The sequence below is a fragment of the Zophobas morio genome, unplaced genomic scaffold (assembly GCF_036711695.1).
Source record: "Zophobas morio isolate AGI-343-1 ecotype UQ-CSIRO unplaced genomic scaffold, CSIRO_AGI_Zmor_V1 ptg000002l, whole genome shotgun sequence".
Lineage (NCBI taxonomy): Eukaryota > Metazoa > Arthropoda > Insecta > Coleoptera > Tenebrionidae > Zophobas > Zophobas morio.
In genome coordinates, this window is record NW_026972107.1 from 23,209,188 (window position 1) to 23,234,380 (window position 25,193).

Sequence of the window (25,193 nt, forward strand, 5' to 3'; positions counted from 1 at the left end):
TTTAAAAAAATACAACTTTGGTGTGTAGCCTTAAATGAAACGCCTTGTATATTTGAAAATAATAGTCCTAAATAAGTTCTGATAAACAAAGACCTTTCTCAACCTCAACAGTCCATGACAAATGCGTGATTTTGCATCACCAAATTGTTGGGACACCAATATGTATCGTCTGCTAAGCCCGCGGAAAAATATTGGTATATTATTTGTACTTGTAATTTTGTTGTCCATTATATGATTTGTAAAATTCATTGAGAAATATATTAAATAAAAGAAAAAATAATTGTTGAACAAGAATAAAAACAAAACAGAGGAGTTCATCCAATATAAAAACTGCTACATTCATAATTAATGTGTATTCTGTAAAATTAAATGGAAACTTGTTTTATGAAAATAAGAGTATAATAATAATGAGTATTAGGTTTCAATTTATGATAATTTTGTTCCATTTACCATGTAAACATAAGACAGCATGTTTAATAAACGCTAGATATAAATAAAGACAGTGTTACATAGCTTATACAATATGTTAAAGTGTATATTGCCCATACTTCAAATTCGCAGTTAATTAATACGTCAGAATAAAAAAAGTTACTTATATAAAGATATTTTCAAGAACACTGAAATGTTTATTATTACATATAAGCTTAATTTCCACCTCAATTGAAAATATACAGAAAATAGAAAGAGCCAGAATGAACCTATACACATGTTCTACCTTCATTATTAATAGTTCTAACCTCAATAAATAAATTTAAATACTAATATTTTTTTTAATTAAAACAGACCACACATTATCGAGGAACACAATTTTACGCAACGCTAATTTGTATTAGGAATAACATTTTTGTACAACGATTTTTAGTTTATAACTGATTAATAAAGACAACTTCATTTTACACATTTCTATTATATCCCACCCCCTACTGGTAATTTTTTGATAACAACTTTCGATCGCCTGAACCGTGAACCATTTGCTCTAATTCTGCAGGTAGATTTTTGTGATTGTGGCCTAAACGTTGTTTGTATTTTATTTGACTGACAATAAAAGCTCTGACAGCTGTAATGTGTACGTTATTAAGCGGGAGAATGTATATTTGAATAGACGTTCGGAGGGAACACTTATTTTACTGCTGTAATCAATAAATCACTAAAAGCTGTTACTGACCGTCGCTTTTGTTTCGAATGAAACACACAAGGGTCGACTGAAATGTTCTCTGAAACGTTCAAAATTAAATAATTTTCATGTCCTGACGTTGCTTTTGTCGATTTGCTAAAAGGTTTCAATCCAGTCCAATTTTCTGGCACGACACTCAAAATATCTTTTGGTGGAGACGGTTTCTGGCTTTTACTGATAGCGGGGGCCGGGGTATGAGAAAATAGGGTATGCAAATCATCGCCAGCAGGTAGGATATGTCACATAGTTGTACAAATTTTGGGATTATATTATTATACTAAATCTAAAACGTCATTTGTCAGATCTTGGTCAACAAAAATCAGTGTATACACAGGAAATAAAATCTTTATCAATACTATTACTCCTAAATCTATGTCATTTTTATATTAAAAAAATATATATTTTTAAATTTGACTTTTAATAAAATGTCCTTTGTGGTTGCTGCTTATAAACGGTTCACCATGGTTATCATAATGATGTCAGAAAAAATAAGATGGATACAATTTTTTATTTTCTTTATATTTGGAAAAGGTTGTTATTTTGCCCAAATGCAAAGTAATCATTATTTTTACAAAAACTTGAAGCAAACAATGTGCTTTGGTTTAAAATATATTTAAGAATCTCTACCGTCGCCTAATAAACGATTTCGACAATCCCATTTTTCGAAACGTAAACGTCTGAATGCTCCTTTAACAATTTACACCCTAATATATTTACGTTTAATGTGCAGTTGATACAATTTTTCGTATTAATTTATATCAAATTCACAGCAGTAGATAAATCATAACAAATTAATTTAGTCAACTAACATCGCACAAAATTTACTTTTTTGTCTTTTTTAAAAACTTATTTGCACTAGTACGGATAATACATCTTTTCCTTAATAAATAATGTATTCAATAGCATGTCCTTCCTACAAAACCTACATATTCAAATGCTTTTGATCCCAACATTTGTCAGTTCCTTTAATTTCGTGATTTTTTTGTACTTTCACCATCAAATTTCCGTTAATAATCAAAATTAAAACACATCATTTAAGAAAAAAAAGAAACAGATCGTTCAAATAATTTACCTACTACATTTTTACTGTCATCCTTGAATAACGCAGAAAATGTTTCAATAATAATCCACAAAAAATACAGTGTGTCCAGTTGAAGCAGAACCTGAACTAGTAAAGAAAACAGTTATTTTCTATTGAGCAAAATTTGACAAAACGCCTGGATATTTGAGTAAAAATCTTTTTGGTGTCGCGGATGTGTATATAGTATTCGTAAAGAAACAATATGGAACACATTGTCACAAATTCTCTTGTATTTCAAAATCAAACTTAAAAGTTTTTTATAGCATTATTGAGGCAGGCTACAGTTATGTTAAATTTTATTAACTGAATGAAACCAGTACTGTAAAAATGGAAATTAAAGAAAATATTGCTTTCAAAAAATTTTTAAAACTTTAAAATTTGACGCAGTTGGCAAAACATTTCAAATTTAGAGAAATTTTGGGGGAAATTTTTCAACATACTTATTACAATCCAACATTATTAGGCAAAAGCGACATAGTGGTTTTCAGATTTGTTTACAAAACATATACCAAAAATTAAGAAAACGTTTCAAACAATATTGATGATTTCACAAATTGTCAGTTTTTTTCTTAAAACCTATTTTTTGGGTTTTTAGTGTATCTAGTTTTTTTTACGTTTTTTTTTTAATATGCTTTTAAAAAACATCTTGGAATCTTTCTATAAGTGAAAATACAAATTCTTATTTTCTTTTGAAAATATTGTACGTCGTTTCACTACCATGGTGATGAAGTAATATATAAATGCAGAAAAAAGATCACAGCAAATATTCAGATGTGCACGACTAACAAGTTGATAGTGAGCATGTTTTAAAAGGATTCTTTAATGACTCTTGCATTTTTTACATTGAAATAAACAGTAAATATTAGTAAAAAAATGTTTACAGTATCCTAAGCAATACAAAAAAAAAAGGTTATTTCTTATAAATCACTACATATAAATCTGTAGTCCTTTTAATAGGGAAATATAACTTGATATAGGGGTTGTTTTGTCTTTTGGCCTTGTCTTTAAGCATAAAGATGTCATAAATTTTGTTTTATAACATCATCTTTAAACAAAATATTTTTATGGAAGTCGTAACGATTTATGCATTCCTTTTCGCAAGTATACGTACAGGTTAAATGCTAGATCAAGACCAACTCTAGGCACTTTGCTTACACGACGGCTACTGTACGGCTTATTTTTGTGCAGCATTAATTTGTTTTTATATGTAATGAATATATAGAAATAAGTTAGATGACCTAATAATCCAATTCTAAATTGTAGAACGGAAGTTGCACAATTTTATAACTGTTGAGAAATACACGGAATATATTCATGTCTTTTTTGGTTTGTCTAAACTGCTAACTGATGAAACACACAAACTGATAACTAAAGTCCAGAAAGCATGCGATTTGCATATCCATTAATATGACTACTAAATACTCTTGGATCTGTATGAATTAAGACAACTATAAGTAACCAAAGCTAATTTCGTTTTGATCCTCTCATTTTTACAATTTTGTATAAGTATATGTATTTATTTCCATATGGTAAGCTAGGAAATCATTGTAATTGACCGAAAAATGAGAAACATATTTTGTGTATATTTTGAGTACTTATATTATGTTCCCGTATTTTTGGTCAACAAAATGGTCCCCGAATGAACATCTGCCTTCGAGACAAAGATGTGTAGTTATATAATCCATCCTTCGGTACCGTAAAGCATATTAAATTAAAAAAAAGGTTAAGGTGTATCATCATCATGTAATATGTTCCTCCGAGTCTTGTATGACGGCATGATTGCTTTTCGCAGTTACTTTAGAGGAATGATTAGAGAACGATAATACGATAGGATAATTGAAGAGTAGTACTTACCACCCATGTGTCCGTTTTCGTACGGGTAATCACCGTTGTCGAGGCGTTGTTTCTTGAGCTGTTGATGTTGCAGATGGGAGGCGGCGAGGCTGAGCCCCACAGGCGCTCTCTTCGGCGGACGGCCGGGCCTGGAACTGCAAAATAGTAGAGAATTACTGTTGTTAAAACCTAGGTGTAATAAAACCAGCACTTCTCACAGTCTCTCATTCAACATTCTCTCCCAATTGGCTGAGTGTTGCGCAAATAGTCTTACGACCATCAGTCATAAATGCTGTACGTTTCGTATGTTTGCCGACAACTCCATCCATTAGGTGGCGTCCGCCACAAATATCAGATATCGCACGGTCAGTCGACAAATCGACCCCTCTTTGATTTATTGGCTTCATTTCCGGATATCTACTGTCATACTTTTTCTTCATCCTACAACTCAATTACTCGACCCACCTAACCCCGGATTATTTATCGCGGACACAATAAAACAACCGCGGACTCGGGTTATAACAGCGCAAGGACAACTCGCTGCTTCGTAAGCTCTAGAGGCAATTATTCTGGATGAGTTATTGGCATTCAGCACTTTGTTTTTGAAAAAAGAATCGGATAAGGCTTTCTTTGCTCTAGCGAACGGCTGTGCTGTTTTGAAGTGAACTTATTGCACCGAAGAAAACAATAAAGGTGTCAATGGCTTTAGAATTTTAATTCTAGAAAAGAAATTTTAAAAATTAGCCGCAGTTTGGACAGTAATAAAACACGTTTTTCTAGCATTTTGACGTCAGGGCGCTTTTTGTAAAGATTTCCCATCATAGAACTTTTCATAGGGAAAAACCACATCAACCTTTACGACTACACGTATTAGGATGTCACTACTTCTTAGAATTTGAAATGCAGCAAAAGCTTATGTATTCAAAGCTTTTATTATTATTTAAATGAGGAACTCTTTTGGGCACCTGTTCTAAAATAAAAGTTGTTTTGTATTAATGGTAATTCTTTAATTTTTGTTATTTATTTTCATTAATTTTAAATCACAATTTACCTTTATATTTATTCCTAGACTAGCTTTATCAACTTAAATTCTATTTCAAGTGAACTTTATTGACGTTGATTCTTATAAATTAGTCAATGTAAGGATTTAAAACACTGCACATAAATTTTAAATTATACAAAATTCAAGTATGTAGTTTTAATAAGTCGTTTCTGATATAATGGTCCCACATTTTTATCTTACCCTAAAGATTTCTATATATTTTTTTTTAACTGAAGGATGATAAAAATAGTTACTAGCATTTATTTATTCATTTATAAATGATTTCAAAAAATAAAAATTAATCATCAAAACACAAATCATCTTAGAGCATAGTTTTATTAAGTTTGTTTATCCAGTAACAAGTAATCAAGTATCGCCCATCAATCCATGACCTCGTTCCTTTTGAAGTCATTCCATAAACGACTAAAGTACTTGAGATTGAATTTCAAACAAATGTCAAATGTGCAATAAATCCTAAGTAATAATCATGAACAGATTTTCCATTTTTTTATTAAGATAACAAACGAAGCAGAAAAAATAGTGTATTACACTTGTTTAATAAGACATATTGTATCACTTGTTCCTTTGAAGCACTGCTCGCTTCACTCGTCGTGTCCTAAATAACTCATACTACAATAGAAAGTGTTTATTAAACTAGTACAATAATACACTATTTTAAAAATTGACACATAATTAAACCACTAATAGAAGGTCATCTCACAATACTAATTTGACGCAATAAGAGTTACTTGGCAAAATTTTGAAATGACATTTTTTTTTTCTAAGAATGAACATATAAATTTTGGGTAGCGTTTTATTATGTGTACAATAATTATAAACCACACCTAAAATTTCACAATAATCAATGCACTAATTTAGGAAATTATCTGTCTGATGAAATGGTTAATAAATAAGACGCCCATAAGTGTATGATCGACAGGCGGAAATAGCAGATCTACATTTTCATTTTCTAGAAGCTGTTAGAAACCAGTCCAGAAACACTCAAAATGATCCTTGTACAATGTATTTTTAGCTTGGGGAGTAAAAATGAAGATATTATAGGTTGATAAAAAAGTTTTTAACGAACCGTAATTTTATACACTTGATTTGTAGAAATTTTTGAATAACAATTCCAGGAATTTTCATAAATTATAATAAATATTATGGTTTCCATTTCTCGACCATTTCCTACTTGAAACTTCATTCATTAATCAAACATAACCATGTAACTGTTTCAAGTTTACTGTACCGGGTGTGCCATCATTCATGGCTTAAGAGAACGTGATCAGTTATTTCCAGTATATCAACTCAAAATTTTCGGAATTAACACTGTTAGTAGGGGTTTTAGTAATGTTTCGGAGTGATCAGTGTCAAATATTGATTGCATATCGTAGAGTCTGTTTGGACAGTGCAATAAAGAAATTGTGTTTTCTCATGAAGATTGATCGCGGTTCATCTATACGGGTTCACGAAACCAATAACTCTTCAAAAGGTAAATCTGTCAAAATATTTTAATTAAATACCTCCGTGTTAGAACACGAAACGACTGAGCATGCACGTTTGACCAAACTCGGTTAGGCTTGCGATTTGGGACTGAAGCTCGTTAACCGATCTTTTTTTGGCAGGTTAAGTGGTCAAGGAATGTTCTTTGATTTTGGGGCTGCAATACTATCAGAACAGTTGATCACTGCACGTCGAGGATTGCTATAGGAATAGGCGGGGTCTGTTATAATAATCTCTCTCACGAATCCTGAAATACGACGTAAAATTTGAGGGCATTTAACTTTTTGTACAAAAGCATAATAACCACTCCTTATTGCAAATGCAAACCGGCAAGCTGAGGGCTCGAAACGGTTAAATGCGATTGGCGAATGCAGTCAATCATCAAAACCTATAATTACTGTCGAGGTTTTCGTGGCGTTGACCGTTTTTTTCCTGCCATGTTGTGTGTCGTTATAAAATTTCGTATGTAATTGACAAATTCGTGTTCACGCATTATGAATACAGTTTAATGTTCGTGTTATGTTAGAATTGATTTGCGTGAGTGCGGCGTTTGACTGATTGAAATCGTGTGAATTATTGGTAAACTGATCCCAATTGCGTCGAAATAGCTCCCTGCGGCTAGTGATTAACTCGTACGCTGATTCGTAAAATGAGCATTCATACAATTAGCACTCAATTCTGTTTAAAAATTCAATCCGACTGATTTATGATCGCGCCGTTAGAAGTTCGGTCAATTTTGTATCGGGCTATAAATTTCATCTGGCGTGTGATATGCAAAGTCTCATTGGAAAGCTTGCGTAAAGTTGCAATTACGGCTCCCTCGCGAACACGCATGACTTGTACGTAATGTGTTCTTAAGATCAAAAACCTACAAAGAAGATTACAAAACGTATAAAAATCCAGAGTCGGTATCAGTTTTCTAATGTCTCGGCGGAGCAATTGTAATTTTGAAAGAAAAGAAGCGTTTAGTCAAACGAAATGGCTTTTTTCTTACTTAATCTCAGATTATGAATCTTTTACGTTCTCCCCAAGGAATACCTGGTTGATGGCTGTTTTCCAAGGGGATATATTGCCTTTCCGTGAGTTCCGTGTTTTAAAGCAACTTTAATATGCTCCCGAATTACGTAATCGAATCAGACCAATTTTATTGTTCTCTATGCCGTTTTGAGCTCGAACGCAATTTCAAGACTCGAAGGAATTAACCCCCTATCGATTTTTAATAACTCGAGGGGAGGACACCCGGCTACTCAGATGGGGATGAAACACTAGGCCAGTAGGTTCTCATCGATTACTTCCTCCACGTCGAAAAACCAGACGAGGAAATCTCCATCACACAACACCATTCACCGAGGGGAGATGAATGTAATGGTAGTAACATCAAATAGTAAACCACTGTATCTTTTTCTTCAATTTACTGAATTTTTGTCATAGTGTGTATTATTTCTCTCAACACGTGAATTCGCGGCGTTAGGTTTTTACGTAGTCTAAAATAATGTTTAGGTTAAGAAAAAGACAAAATTAAAGTTTGTTCAGTCAATTCACTTTTGATTTGGGAGCAACGTTTTTAAATTTTTTTTATTCAGTAGTTGTTTCAAGAAAATCTTAAGAATATTATATTTTAAAGAATCAACCAAGAGAGGCACGTGACAAATTTTCCATCACTTACAAAAAAAAGAAACTTAAACTGCAACAGTGTTGGTATGAAGGTAAATCAACCTGTCTGCTAAATTATTTTTTTATAATCACTCAGTTTTAAAGCCCTTGAAAAAGAAAAGTTTTCTTTTTGGTCGCGACGTTGTGTGTGTTTTTCTTAGGTGGATTCAACAAAAAGTATTAGAAACGACATAGAAGAGTGAATCAACACTCTGAAATTCAAAGGCGCTATTTGAAACCAATTTAACAAATTTTGCAAACACATTCCTGAATGGCAAGGTAATTAACTAATATTTTGTACATTTGAGCAAAGAATATTAAACAAGAATCCACAAGAAGCGACATCTGTGTCGGTACCTTTGATGTTTTGCTGGTCAATTTTGGCGACCTTCAGCCATTTTGTTGGTTTGCTTTGACGCGGGAATTTTGAAAGTTAGTTGTCATGAAAGGATGAGTGTTGACATAGTAATAGAAATAATTTGTCTGTAGACAAAACACATAGGTACATGAACATTTAATGAACATTTTTTATAAACGTTTATAGTTTGGTTCCTATTCCTTTCAAGGTTTTAAGAAACACGAAAAAACCAACCTAACCTCCAAAATCAACGAATGTTACAGTACAGTACAGGACTAAAATGTGTATGAAATATGTGACAACAAACGTCTGCGATGCACGCTTACAGGAAACAAAGACAGAAACAGTAAAATATAGGTTTATTAGACACATTTTGGTGACCCTGCTCAGCAGAAATCATTTTCTTCTAGTCCATGGAAGTGTCGCTTCTTCTTCATTCTTATTAATATTCTTTGGTTTGAGCTCTTAACATACGAAAAACCACACATTTATATTGTTATATACTTACTTATTTATTTTATAAAAAAAAAAACGTGTCAGTGTTTTCATCAATCTCTAGCACCTGGACTACATATGTTTTAACAATTCTTTTGGCCAGAAGATCCGATGTATTCGTCAATGATATTGATCGTCCCAATATTATTATCGTTAAAATGAGAATGTGCAAATTTTGAGGCAGCACTTGACAAATTATTTTTGCTATTATTATTATCTTATTATGACTATTAAAAAAAAATGGGACATTTTGTGCTATTGTGGAGACTTCTTTCGCATTAACGGCTTTGAAATTTTGAAAATTACGTTAGATCACATAAGCGATCTCCAAAAATCGTCCATTAGCTGGTGTTGAATGGTGAGAGCTGTCTTTCTCATCCCTTCATTGTAAATAGCACTGCGATTCGAAAAACAGGTTTGTGAAAATTTGAAGATTTGCTAACTGTCAATTATTTTTCTCAGATTTGATTTTTATTCTTCTGGATGTAAAGATCAGAGTCGAATTTAAGGGATTTTAAAACACATAGCTGCATGGAGTCCGAATATCCGGGAACCTCAGGATTTTAAATTAAAAAAAAAAAAATTAAATCAGTTGGAATACAATCTTATGCACTTCTACAAATTTAAATTCTAACAGAAATTTCATACACATAAGGCCTTCACTCGTCTTCTATTTATTGGTTATTTATGCTACCCAAATTATAAATATGTCTTCTGTGGTATAATAAAATATGTGTATGTTTTTTTATTGTAGTCTTTAAATGCAATGCCTACCTCAGTCTTTACAAAAAAATTCGGACGTGCTTTTGTACTCCGCTTTATGGACCTAACTATAATAAATTTTGTAATTCATTAAACTGCGTTGCACACGAGATTGCTATCTAGAAAGAATTCGAAAATATGCATCTAGAACGAAAAATTAAGTATCAGATACGAGTTCGAAAGTTTCAAACCGAAACGAACTTGAAATCTACAAGAACTCAAAGAAATTCCTAATATATTTTTATCTGGTGTTACACAAAAAAATACTTTAATTGTCGAACTAATAAAAAATTAAAACTTATTGTAGACACGTCCCAAAATATATTTTAAGAATTTTAACAATGACTTAAAAGACTAATTAATTACAGTAGCATGCCGCGACAAATCTACACAACGCAAAATTCAAAATAAAATATTTTACTGTTAAAACCCGCTTTGTTTTCCTGGTACAAATTGGCTGACTCGTACATTTAAGAGTCAGTCGCAACACAGCGCAATAAAAAGGGCAGTAAAACAGAATCAACGTGTAATATTTTGTGACCAATATAGGCAGCTGTTAAACAGTTTATTCTTTTATCAACGTACCAACAGCGTTGTTAACAGGAAGGTTAACAGTCAACTCAAGACGATACTGTGTAAACAATGTTTTCTTTTCATCTTTGTGATTTATGGCGGCATCCCGGTGGCGCCTAAAATCTAAACTATAACTCTCTATCGGTTAATTTTATTAGGTTTTATTACCTCGGAGTTCATTACGAGTAGGTGTTACAGTTATTTACAGGCGAAGAATTTCATTTTTATTACACTGACAGCGTCGAGACGCTACACGGCCAGAGTCAACATTCGTTTTATGCACTTTTAATTTGCCTCTCGCACCGTCCAAAAACAAATGAGAGAAATAATAAAGGACTAGATTTTCTCACCGTTAAATTAGAGTAACCGAATTCCTCCTTACATTCTTTACCAACATAGTTTAGTGAAATAAAATAATAAAATCAAATAGTATGACATTATCTAGCAAGAATTTCGACTGTGGCATATTTATTTCAGTCGTATGCTTTTATTTGAACAATTATTTCATTCTATTTATTTTGTGGATTGTACGTGATAATTTTGTTTGTATTTGACATATTCATAGTATTAATTTATTAACAGATCCACACAAAAACACCTAATAAAAATTACTTGCTTTAAATCTGTTGTTTTCTGTGAATAATACTAATTAGTAATTCTTAATTACCGGTGTTTCATAAAAAACCCTCTGGGAAATGTTAGTAATAAAGCAAATAATTATTGGGATGCAAATACTGAAATAATAATTAGTAATCAAATATACATATTTATTATATTTATTAATATTGTTAGACAAAAAATTAAAGTTAGATTCAAGGAAGCTTCAATTAATCAGGAAACAATATATCCATCCAATTTATTTGTTGATATATTTACGGAAGATACGCCGCTGTTGATAGGTTGAGAGGTCTATTCAAAGGAAGTTCAACTTTGTTCTGCAGTTAGAATAATAGTTTATGAAATAATTCTTCTTTAACAGTTTTATTTAAAGCAAATTCGCTGAATAAATTGTCTACTCATAGTTTGCCAGATGTAAGTCCTGTTCCTTACGTAATCTCAACAGTATGTTGCTTTCGAGGCATCCAAATTAATGTCCTTTGCATTCATCTAAATACAGACTAAATTTTGTTTAACAATGTCTAGACACCAAAAATATTCCTTAAATAGAAACTTTTTCGATATACATAAGTACATATATAAATAATAAAAAAAAAATACAGACAAAAGTAAGTAGAATAAGCAAATTAAAAAACAATAAGTAACAAATGAATGAAAGAAAAACAAAATAAAAGTAAAATTTTAATTGTAAATCCAATTGTATAAACATCGCGCTGCACAATTAACGATTTTTTCTTATTAATTTCTGAAATGTTGCTGATATTTTATTGCCTAAAATAAAAACTATCCAAGAATGATTGGAAAATGTATAGACATTTTTTTTTATTTCCTTGAAAAACTTGGCACTGATAATGATTAATTTGTCTTTATGTCCTCTAACTGTGCTGAGAAATCAGAACTGAATTAGGAGCAGTCAAACAAATTCACTTTTCTTTTTTAGAAAAAAAGGTGGCCCATGAGGGACTCGAACGCGCGACCTTATACAATTTTGAAATTTGTTTTGAGAAAATCTGGATGTTTACAGTAAAAAAATCAAAGCAGACTCATAAACCACAATTACAAGAGTATGCTGTTTTATAAAAATTTTAATAGTATGTATTTACTATGTAAAATTTGACGTCATCAGTTTTGGTTAACGTTTTACCATCAACACGATATTTCTAAAATACCTACAAAATTTGATAACAATCAATCCGATAGTCCAGATTATCTGATTAATAAACATGGCAGAGGAAAAACAACAGACAGAGACAGAAACGGTAGATCTATGTTTTCATATTTCAAGGGTCAGGAAACTTCGAAAAACATGAAAGTAGCCGTTGGCCGGGTTCAGCTCAACTAAAATACTGAAACTAAAAAATTATTCGTCCTTTATGAAAGCAAAATTGCAAATTTTGGTTACAATATTTAAAAAATTGATAATGTATCCTTATTAACAAAAATGTAAATGTTTATGGCATTGAATTTTTATTTTTGAGAATTTAAAAAATAAGCCGTCTGAATCTCAGCATTTTATCTCCCCAAGCAATCCCATTCCACCCCACCAGCTAATTCTCACATGCCACCAGGCACAGAACTCAGGAATGCCACTAAATTTAGGTAAAACTTTCAGTAAAAGCCCTTGATTGAAACGGACGCATTTACAAATTATTTAATTTTCCAGGCAAGAGAGCATATTTGTTTCCCAAGGCGGATTAAGTCGAGTGTAACTAACTCCAAAATAAGCGTTGTCTAAAACGAAATTTTCTCGATCTCGAACCTCTCGGCTCTTTACTCGAAAATGTCGATTTTTTTCTGTTTGTAATTATTTTCGAAACGTGCAACTTAGAAGGCGGGTTAACGAGATATCGCAGTGTGCGGCAGTAGTGAACATCGGGCCATGAATCACACAGGGATGGCCCCAGGGCCGTATTGTTTATCAGCTGTCCGGTAGCCGGCTCTCCCCGAGATCGCGGTTATTGAGGCCGTTTGTATCATTCTGACAACATAATAGAAAACCACACTGTGCTTAGATTAAGGCCATGCACTCTTCTGCGGACGTTTATGGCACGACTGGTACTTTATTGTGCTCAATCGATGGCTTTTTTCGTAAAGGTGGGCTGAGGTAAGGAAAATCGAACTGTCTGTCGGACCAGGAAGAAACTTAAATTTCCTGCAGGATAACAAACAAGTGCGGTCGTCTGGTATGGGGTAAGAAATAATAAATACGCACTTGATTAATATGAGTATTAAGAGTTGAATTCTAACACGAATATTTTAAGAGATTAAATGGTTAAAGAAAAATACATATTTTGTTATATTTACAGAAAAAATTAATGTAAATATATATAATATTTTTGTTGTCAAAATGTTATCACTGTGTTCCACATCTACCTTGCGAAGAATGAAAAATTAAATTTTATAATTCTTCGAAGAATCTGAATTTGTTCACCTGTAAACCATTTTTTTTTTTCGCGTTCATAACCTATCTATTAAAGCACCCAAATTGAGTGATTTAATAGAACAGGTGTAATTTATGTTTTCAAGGTTGGTAGTTATTACAAATGTCACTGTCAAATAACAATAACAAAATAAACGTTAAAACAAGGAATTTTTTTAATTAGAATAAAATTTTACCATGAAATATACATATCAATCGTAACTTTGAATGCCGCTCGGGCACTTAAATTAATGGCAGGTAATGACAATATTTTGCGGAAGAATACTTTCACCGCTAGTCATTTTACTGCTACGTGATTGATCTCACTGCACCTATGGAGCTTTGGAGCATCCGGACAAGTTTAGATTTAGATACTGCTAGGTCCACTTTAAGAAATTTCTGGAATTTTGGGGGGGTGTAAATTGCCTTCAGCTACACATTTTATTAACAATAATTTATTACTGTGATAATTTAAACTTCAAATGTTACAAACCGACGTTTGTCGTGCTACCACGACAAATTTTTTTTTGTTTTGAAAAAAGGTGCGAAGTAGAAAAAATAACGCTTGATATTTACTCAATCAAGTTCAGCCCAGCAGCTTTTTATTTTAAATATACTTAGTTCTATGTTCTAAAATATTGTTTTACGTGTTTTCTTTAATGCAAACATGTTTTTTGGATTTTAAATTAATTTACAAAAAATTATTTGCTAACGATTATCCAAATGTTTCTAAACATGATTTTTTTTCTATGTAAACTTAAATAACGTACGATTGAAACATTTGAATTAAATATAAGTAATTTCATTAAAATAAACACCATGTTAGCCTGACAAAATGATCCTTAACTGAAAACCAGTGTTTTAACTTAAAAATCTCTACTGCTAACGGGAGTATCCTGATCAAACATTATTTTTATTATTATTTAATCTAAAGTTGTTTAGAAAGAATGTATCTTGCCTCTAAATCGAAATCACTAAAACAAGTTAACATGAAAATAAATGTGGATAATTAAACTGCAGGTGAAGAAATATAATATGTTTCAAGCGAGAGTTTTTTTTATTAAACTTCTGTGGTGACATCATCAGTATTTTACTAGGAATAAGTAGAACAATTTGAATAGATACTGCACAACATAATGTCTTTGGAAATTCAGTAAGATGAGCGATTTTTGATATAATCAATAAAATGCATGACTCCAATAGTTTTTTAGAGACATGTGTATAAGTAATTTTAAAAATTGCGTAGGGATGCATTTAGAAATTGCATGTACAGAAACATGGTATTCTGAATATTTCAAAAAAGATTAACTTCACAAAATTTTGAGGTGACATCAAGTTTTTGCAAGGGCTGAACAGATAAATTCTGACTGAGGATTCACCATGTTTATAATAAGCTTAAAGCATGTGCAAAATTTCAGAGTAATCGGTTTTGTAGCTTCTAGGAAAAACTTTAAATATTGTTGCCCAATTTTCATTTTTTTCCAAAAATCAACAACACAAAGAAAAAAATCAAAGTGAACTATACGTACTCGTATATAGAAGCAGATTATTTTACACATTTTAGACTGAATTTGTTTAGTAAAATTTTTAGATGTCATCACAATTTTGTTGTAACTATACAAACAATTTTAGTTATACCTTTATAACACATCTAAAATTTCACACAATATCCGCTTTCAGAGATTACTTGTTTCATAGAATCACCAACAGACGGTGGACAGGCAGATAGAAACGAGAAACCTACTCTTTCATATTCGACAAACTATGAAACGTCTAGGAAATATGGCATCCGTTCAAATGGAATCTCTTACAGTATTGTAAACTGCATAACACTTCTTAGGTCAGGAAATAAATAAATATCAAATCATTACGCAGTCTGATTGCTTTTCGATATGATCTCAATGAAAATTAATCATACGTTTTTAAAGTATGTATGTAATAAATTTAGTAAAAGAAAAATATAAATTCCTTAAAAAATTATGGGACAAGAAGCTTTTAAGTCATTTCCAAGGTGTTACGAACTGTATTATAAGTAAACTTGCCGTTAGATTTAACTGTATACATGTTTTTTTTTTGACCTTAATGTGATGCAAATATTTATACATAACTAATTTCTTTATAAATAATTGACATTATCTAAAATTTTATATGTGTACTCGCTTATGAGAGGGTCTGTTTTATGTATAAATATATCAATAGCTTACTCTGTACAGTGTATATCTTTCGAAAACACAAATAATTTAAAACTGTTATGTTCTGGCATTTCCTAAATGTATGAATTTCAATTCCCCCGAAAAGACTGTTTATTAAAATAAAAGAAGTAATATGGTAAATATTTTCTAATATAACATAGTGGTCAGTTATACAAAGGTTTGACTGTATTACCAAATCTTCTTTTCTTCTACCTCTCTAGTTCAGTTTGCGTGTCATATTTTTCGCATTTGTTTTTTTAATTACAAGGAGGCAAATAATAATAAAATATAACTTTTAAAATGTGTGTAAATTAGTTAATTTGTTGAGGTTCGCGTACGATTTCTGGCTTGAGTGCATGTAAGCGCGGCATTTGTTTTGTACCGGATCTTCTCTATTACATTGCGCAGAGGAAGTACAAGTTGTTTACGTTTCTAGACAATTATACGCACAAATATTTATATTCCAATTATGAAGGAGCAAGCGGAAGAATGCACTAAATTTTTTAACTATTCATTTTTGTAACAGATATGTTACTAAGCTTACTTAAATATTTCTAAAATAAACATCTCGGTTATTTAAGTAAATCTGGCATAGTTATGAACTTCTTAAAATTATTTCTGTTTATTTTAAGTTGCTGTTTTATGTAAACTACTCATTTTATGCTATTCGCAACATTATAAACGATGCAGTTATTAATAATATTTACTGGAAACTGTTTTAAAATAACAGTCGGACCGCGTCACATAATTAAACGACAAAAAATATAATCGTTCCAGAAACTATTAGATGAGATTTGTCGTTCGTTTGTGCGTTATTCTGAGATTTAAGGGTTACGACCCTTACGAAAATAGTAGAATATAATCTCGTATATAAAGGATAACAGATGTATTGCGGACCATAAACCACCCTCCAGAGGAGCTTACAGTAACAGAAACTATAACCCTTACGACTCCTAAACAAACAGTTCACTCTATGTAATCTAATATGCTACAGATATGGCAAAAATCAAAAACGACAAAGGAAACATAATCCGGCATTGTTCGCATTTTTAGCCCAGCGGTGCATTCACCCAAAATAAACACAGAAATGATAAATGATAATTAACCGAATAAAATAAACGCAGACGAACCGAATTTGAATAATAACAACATAAAGCTGATTTATAATAAATATCGGGCGTAATCCCTCTTTTTTAATTAAAATTAGTGGTAGACTAATTAGTTTCTTCCACGATAATTATCAAGATTCTCACTTAACGTGTGTTAACAAATTATCCGGCGTTTTATAGTTTTGTTGCGTTAATTATTATTTAAATTTCGGTGTGGGCGTAGGACCCGATGAAAAATTGGATGCTATCAACGGAGCGAATCCCGATCTGGCGTACAACTAGACATAATCTTTTGGGGATAAAAATACAAAGTCATGAAACACAATGAAGTAAGCCGAACACGTGACCCTTTCAATTTTGGGGTGGGCTGAATTGATGTATCAATTCCGTATTTTTTTCATATGTATCATTTAACAGCGCTCTTATGGGAAACTGGCAAAAATGCGCACACGATAAGATAACGCTGATATACGAGCTCGACTAAGTGCGGTTTTAAAAGCTCCCAAATCTTGAAATTTCTCGGTCAGCTTGACGAAGCGGCGGTTGAAACAACGTTTTTTATTAATATCCGGCTCCGAGGCAATATTATTTCGTTTTTAATATCGGTAATCTCGACAGAAATGCACCTCACGTCAGACTTTAATATTCGAAATATAGCTCAAAAAGGTATCGTACCGTTTAATTTGCATAGTTAGAAAAAAGTTGTAGCATCAAGTTTTAATTTAGTTTTCGGCAATCTTCCCCTCAATCTAAACGTAATATTTTTTTACAACCCCGGACTCCGATGCACCATCTGCTCAAAATATGTGTTTTAGATAAATGTTTTTTCGCCGCAGGATTTTTGGTTATTAAAACGTCCAGGTGTAAACTGCTTGCTTTGTAACAGAATGACAAGTTATGATGGATCTGTACGGATTTCGCAACACGCTGCTGGATTACGCACTTATGATGCTAATGCAGCTATGTTGTTTAAACAAGTTAATTGTTACTTTTAACACCCCTGGATCCGATCTTAAAACCGGCATGGAAGTGCATAGATTAAGGCGCTTTCGATGATTGATTGGCGTTTCGACTCATACGTCTTCGTCAGACTCTCAATAAAAGGGCTATACTTGATCAATTAAAAAAGTCTAGTCGGGAAGAAAAATAACGTCTTACACAATACGTATTCCCCACTTTAAGCGAAATGCAAACCGATCTACAAGTCTCTACGGAGTGATGCATAAAACTTGCGTCACAAAACATTTAGGGTTTTTTTTGCGACAACACAAGGACGAACAGTAAATAAGAGTCTTGTTACAGGATTTACACCTTGTCGTTAAACAATTACTTACGTCGCACATGCAGCTATCAAAATAAATTTCTTTGCTTAGAACCTTCACTCACGACTAAATTATCTTTTAGATATCAAATTCGATAAAAGCCAGTAATGAACACACACTTTAAGAATCTATTAAGAGTTAACAATAGACGGTGCACTAAGTAAAGCGATATCACTTTTTTGACAGCACTATCATCTACAAAGCTTTTAGTTACAATCAAATGCTATAAAAATATTTACTAGCACCATAAGCGTTTAAAGGCCAACCAACTTCTGAAAGCAAAATTAAGTCGAAAGGTTACTCACGATTTGAACGTATTTATTGAAAAAATCTAATGTTGGCACTTACCCGTGTTAAAAATTTGTACTGTTGTCTAAATAAGTGCATGGATTTTTACTTCTACGTTAAAAATAAAAACCCGAGAGTGCAGAAATGTGTTCATCACATCTGAATTCCTAACTTAGACATATTTGAATGAATTCATTTATAAACTAAGAACTTATCAACAAGTGCTGCCATCGTGTAAATCAAACCAGAACTTGGTGCATCTCTTTCGTTAATAAAAATTTAATTTATCTTTATAAAATCGATTTCAGTTCTTAAATGAAAGTTTCCGTTGTTTTATACAATGTTTTTACAACCATTTCATCCAATTTATTATGACTTTTATTCTAAAATGATAATTTGTTGCATAATCAACAATATGAAGTCTTAACTTGACAAACAATTTCACGACAGAGAAAAATTTATGTTTGTACACGTAATTCAAATAATGTCTGGTTACAATCATCAGTTTTGTTATTTTTTACGCAACATTTTTTGTCTATTTTTAATTTGTTGTTGATTTTTAGACAAAAAGTGGCAATAGGGTTGTTTTTAAAGTCTGCTTTACAATATTTTGTAGATAAATAAAGGTATGCCCTCTGTTGTAGTATCAACTAAATCAAATTTTAATATACCGGGTGTTATAAAAAATCTATAACTTTACATTTTCAAATATTAATATTTCAGCTGTTTCAAATGGAACATCCTGTATTTTATTACCATATGTTACTCTATTTTTTGTCCTCATTCTTGTAATATGTCGATTTGTTTCTTCAAAAAGTAAGAAATCGCAGTAAGTATCAACTTTAAATATATAAACTACTCGGCAAAAACAAAAGACCAGAAAAGTAGACAAAGATGCAGTTTTAAAAAAATACAGGGTGTGTATTTGGAAAAAATGCAATATCGATTTTTTAAAATTGTAATAAATAACACATTTTTATAACCACTCTGTATATTAAAATTTTATCTCATTTATACCACAACCCTACAGTGATTTTCCATTGCTAACATTTCAAAAAAATGGAATAACGTGACAACGTCCCATCGGAATTTCAAAAATAAACTGTAGTTGTAAAACCTAAGAAAATTCAAGCGAAATATATAAAGATATATAGGGTGTTTCTTTAAAAAAAACTAAGCTGTGTGTTATGCCTAGAAAACAAAACACTCTGTATGGTCGAAAACAAATTTAATGTATGTTACTCAAAAAGTCGTACAGCTTTAGTCTCTTAACTGTTTTTCTATTTCTAATAATATTCAAATTATGAAAATTTTTTAAGTTTTCATCGCCATTTACAAAATAATTATGGAGTACTTGTCAAAATAGACCGATTTTGGCAAATTACCTATTTTCTAAGAAAAGACAGGGTGGGTGGGCGGGGCTAGTACTTGCTAAGATAAAACTGATATTGGCAAATGGCATAACCTCGAAAAAAACAAAGGGTGGGCGGGCGGGGCCAATACTTGCCAAGATAAGACTGACTTTGCCAAATGATATACCTTCTACCCTTCATTTTCTTAGAGGTTATGTCATTTGGCAAAATCAGTCTTATCTTAGCAGGAACTAGACCTCTAAGAAAATATAGGGCGGGTGGGCGCGGCTAGTGCTGACCAAGATAAGGTTGATATTGCCAAATAACATACCCTCTAAAAAATAAACGGTGGATGGGTGGGGCTAATACTCGCCAAAATAAGACTGATTTTGGCAAATGACGTACTCAAAATATAGCGCGGGTGAGCGGAGCTAGTACTTGGCCAAGATAGAACTGACATTGTTAAATGGCATCCCCTCGAAGAAAATAAAGGGCGGGGTCAATACTTGCCAAATTAAGACTGATTTTGCCAGATGATATCCCTATACCCTTCATTTCTTAGAGGGTGTGTCATTTGGCAAAATCAGTCGTATCTTAGAAAGTACCAGCGTCGTCCACTCGCCCTTCATTTTCTTAAAGAGTAGGTCATTTTCCAATACCAGTCTTATCTTAGCCGGTACTAGCCCCGCCCACCCACCCTCTCTTCTTTTAAAGGATATGTGATTTGCCAAAATCAGTCTTATCTTGGCAGGTACTAGCTCCGATGAGGTAAATTTTAAATTTTTTGCTATTTTATGATTTAGAAAAGACAAATTATGTCGTTGTTGGATTAAAAGTCATAATAAATAATAATTATGAGTCTGTCTATTAATAAATGTGATTGAATCTTTTGAATTACACTTCAGTAATTTATTCTTAGACAACTCCAATTAAAATGTTGTTTGATTAATGAATTTCATTGTCACGATACACGTAATAACGTTTTTAATAGCTGATGCCCACCATTTAAAGTAAAATGTATTTTTTGAAATGACACCTGCAACCATTTTGAAATTTTTTACTTCTGGAGCGTAAGCTAAGGAAGTATAGTAATCGAATCAATCGGAAGAATGGCCAGTTTTATGTTTTCTCGAAGTTTCATGACCCCTACTGTACGAAAAAAGTAGTCTCCCGTTTGTCTGCCTGCTTGTCTGTCTGTCTGTATCCATTTTTATTAGACACGTAATCGCCGAAACTGCTGGGTCGATTGTTGTCAAATTTTAAACACTAACCAAAATTTTGCTAGTTATCCCTACCAACAATTTTAAGACGTCGTCTCAATGAAATGTGTTTTAAAATGACTTGAATGTTATACAAACGAATCTGCTTTCAGTTTTTTCGCTAAACGTTCAAATTTTCGCAAAAACATTTGCAAGGTATACTACCTAACGTTGTATTACCAACACGGGATACACCGTAGGGGATCTCTAGAGAAACGGCAACCTGCGGTTGTGGGTTTAATGCCGAACTTGGTCCTTTCTTTTTTTTTCTTGCACTGGTAATGCGCTGTGACTAGTTTTCTTTTGTACTATGACTAGTATTATCCATGTTGATGACGTTATCATAAATTTTTTGTTGGTATTTTCTCAAAAATGTGAGAATACGCACGTCTTTATACAATAATGATAAAATAAGAATTATAATATTCAGAACATCTTGTTCGATTGTGTTTTAATTAATGATTTTAGTCCTCTGTTTTGAGAAGACAAACTAGTTCAAATCAAACTAATTGCTACGTGACATTCTTTCGATGTATGTAAATACAAACTTCAGCTTCAGATTGCTATTACCTAGTGCTGAAGGACCAGGAGTGTTATTTATGCCTCTGGTTTTTACCTTACAGAGGCTATCACAAAACGAAAAAAAAACGAAAAACTTAAAATCAAATTTTTATATTATAATTTTATAATATAACCTAATAACCTGCACTTATGGTAAGAATGAAAGGACACCTTCAATTTTTTACACTTCCGGTTTATCTGGAAATCCAAAAATGAAAGTATGTAAAAACTAATTTGGATACATTTTTTAATAAACCAAAATGTTTGTAAAATTAAAAAAAAAATCGCTTTTGAAAGAACGAATACCATTGACTATTTCGGGACTTTTTGCGCCTCTGTATAATTTAAACACAATAACATCTGTTTTTATTAGGATCCCGCCTACGCATGTGACAAATAAGTTCCTGTATATCTTTCCGTGAGCAAATACGACCGTGCGTACGGCGTAATCTTGGGATAAGTCTCCGCTAATCTTGAACCGAACCGTGCAAATAGGATCCACCAGCTGATATATCGATTATAACAGGATTTAGTCGGTATATAATTTTAAATTGGATGCAAAGTCGTTCCTTGGTTTTGTTTGTTAATCTCGACAAAGACAGGTGCTTTTGGTAGAGACAGGAACACTACAGAGTAAAGTGGCAAGGCGCTATCATCCCCATAAAACGGCGTGTATTTCTAGAATCTCTAATCGTTTCGATGTCTGTTTACTGTATTCGTCACATGGCACCCCAATAACGATAAGACATTTTAAAACATCACTTGAAACGGGTGGAATAATGGCGCCCCTAAAAACACACGTGTTTGGATGGTGCTAGTCTAGTCGGCTACCGATTGACTGGCCTTATCAAGCCATTTAAAATTAGTCCAGACTTGTAGAAAAGTCACTGAATCGCGTGTTTCGTGTTAATAGCACATTAGTTCGCGAACTGAGTCAACATGGAAAATGTGGTTTATATAACATTGGGTCTGTTTGAATTCTTATGAGTCGTATTTATGAAAGGAGTATTTAATAACAGGATCGTCTTGAGTTTATTTATGTTAATTTGAATGAAAACAGAATTATACTTTAATATTCGCGAAAAAACTAAATCAATCTTTTTGCAAGTCTACGATTAAGTAAAACAGAAGGCGAAAATATCGCGGCTTTATGAAAATATTAATTCAAAATAAACTCTCGAACCATATGACACAAAAACAAGCATTTCGAGTCGCTCTGCTTATTTCTATAGAAATGAACATTGCGACGAGTGACTTGTAACAGAACTGAATGTTTGTGTTAAGGAAATATTAAAATTATAAATCATAAATTGTTACATCACATGGCGTGTGAATATTTCAACTATTCCAATTTTACAACACATGCTTTTTCTCGGAAAGGTAAATAAATAAACAGCGACCGACGTAAAACTCTTCAGAGTATTTCCATTTACCGCAAAACTACACATCTGTCCCCTGGTTTCAGCGCATTTTTCCGTTTTAATCCGGCTTTTATTCAAATTACACGGCTCTTTGTGCCGTCATTCCAAGAACAATAAACGAATTTTGTACGGTATAATAAGAGTGCAAATGGATTGAATGAAAAGTAAACCGCGTTTTAATTAATTAATTGATTTTTTAAGGTTTCCTTTTAACGAGTACAAAAACGCATTTCTCCAGCTACAGAAGATACACAAACAAAAATTAACGAACTCACAAAAAAGGGAAAACATTTTAACGAATAAATGTGTACACTGTTGCTGTTATTTTACACAAAATACGTTTCAGGCGAAATGAAAGACTAATATTTTTTGTAGCAATATTTTTATAGCACCACGTGCTGCTGCTTAGACAAGACACACGACGAGGTGCCTTTACACAAATATGCTAACGCCCTTCGAAAACGTTCGACGATGGTGCTGCCACGCTACGACGAGCTTTTCGCTCCAAAGTATATTATATGTGCATATCATATACGCCAGGAAAATGAAGACATGCATGCACTCTGATGTTTATTATTTTACGACAATCATAACACGTGTTGGTGCACTTGCTACTTCACAGATCTAATAAGGATTCTTCCTCCGGGCCATAATAAAACGATAGCGGCGATTATTACATCTTAAGAACCGCATACGCCATCTTTCCAAAAACAAGCTAATAAGATAAATATAGCAAGAAAGTTAGATTGCTTGTTTAGAAATGTGATGGAAGTTTGTTGTTGTCTTTTAAAAGATACAAGGCAACAAGAATTTTAACATCTGATTATGAAGTTACAATGTTGTCATATTTTCCAGAATGTGTGGGTATGAAGGGAAAACTATACAAGTAGTTCAGGTTTGCAGAGAATTAAATTTGCAAACAATGTGTAGGTACTATTAAAACGCACAATATCGATAGAGGTAGTAAAAGTGTCATACTTTGTTCCACAAAAAAGAATCAGTACATGTTACAGGATTGACGTTTAATATTTGCTGAAATGACATTACAAAATTTCTATGAACATTCGAATTGAATTGTATTTTTCAACAATAACTGAGAAACTGTAAAGTGTTAACAGAGTAAAAATGCTTCGAATAATACTGGCAACACATTTTCAGACATTTTTATTCAATTTTGTTATCCTATGTTTAATATCCGTAAAAAATAACAAAAAAAGTTGTTTGGCTTGAAAAATAAGTGATGTTCATTTCCCCCAAAAAAAACTGCAAACGTTTATGTTCCAAATTAGACTTTTTATTAATTCTTTACTACCTACATAATTTGTTTCCCATACAGGTAGTTATTTTTTAAGTCTTGATAAATCACATACAGGTCCTTATACCTGACTTCTTGTCTAAACCTAATATAGATTAATGTACCTAAAGGTAATCTTATTTTAATCAAAAAAAGTGTTTGCAAATGTTCTACAACAGGAAATATTTTGGTGCATTCTCACATATATAATAAAATGAAAATTTAGTGGCAATGAAAATTTAATGTAAACGTTAGTTTAAAATTTTCAGCTATAATTTTGGAACAAAATGTTTTTTATATACACTTATTTTTTGTGTTCCTTAAATACTCTTTTCTGATATTTATGTAGGTACTTATGACTCAGCTGGACACTTGTTTTTCATTGTAAAAAAATATTCTTAAACCTTTTATAAAGATATTTCGGTAGTCATCTTTTAAAAGATCCATATTACCTTAACATAGCTTTAGATCTAATTTCTAAGGAGCGGTTTAATTAAGAATTAACTACATATAATTTAAAAATTCCAATTTAATCAGGCAATAAATGTGATGAAATTCTACCATTTGGAAGCTCACATTGGCGAGTTAATTGCAACTAAATATTTAATTCGAATTCAAATAATGTTTAATTCACTTTTTGTAAACCCAGCATTACTGTAACAGTTTTGTTGGAAAGTTTGGGGTTGATGTGAATTTCAAATTACTAAATTTTTAAATTAAATCTCCTATGTACATTTAAAACTACGTGTTATCTCACCGACTGCGCCAAAAAATGGAACAGAAAGTACAAGCGAAATAAATAATAAATGATAAATATTTTGCTAACGGAAAGCCATATTTGTTTTCGTGGTGTTTTCTGCTTTGTTATTTAGATCAACGGTGTG

The 25,193-nt window shown here is 32.1% G+C and overlaps 1 protein-coding gene across 4 annotated transcripts in view; it reads right to left on the reverse strand.

The window, feature by feature from the left end:
• LOC135130785 (dachshund homolog 2) overlaps nt 1-25,193 on the reverse strand; it is a 303,273-nt gene that overhangs the window by 226,083 nt on the left and 51,997 nt on the right. For 3 of the 4 annotated variants that reach the window (XM_064058221.1, XM_064058209.1, XM_064058226.1), the window contains exon 2: nt 4,110-4,243. In XM_064058221.1, the coding sequence (XP_063914291.1) occupies nt 4,110-4,243 (134 nt within the window). The remainder of the gene's footprint in view (nt 1-4,109; nt 4,244-25,193) is intronic. The other variant, XM_064058216.1, reaches the window with a different exon arrangement.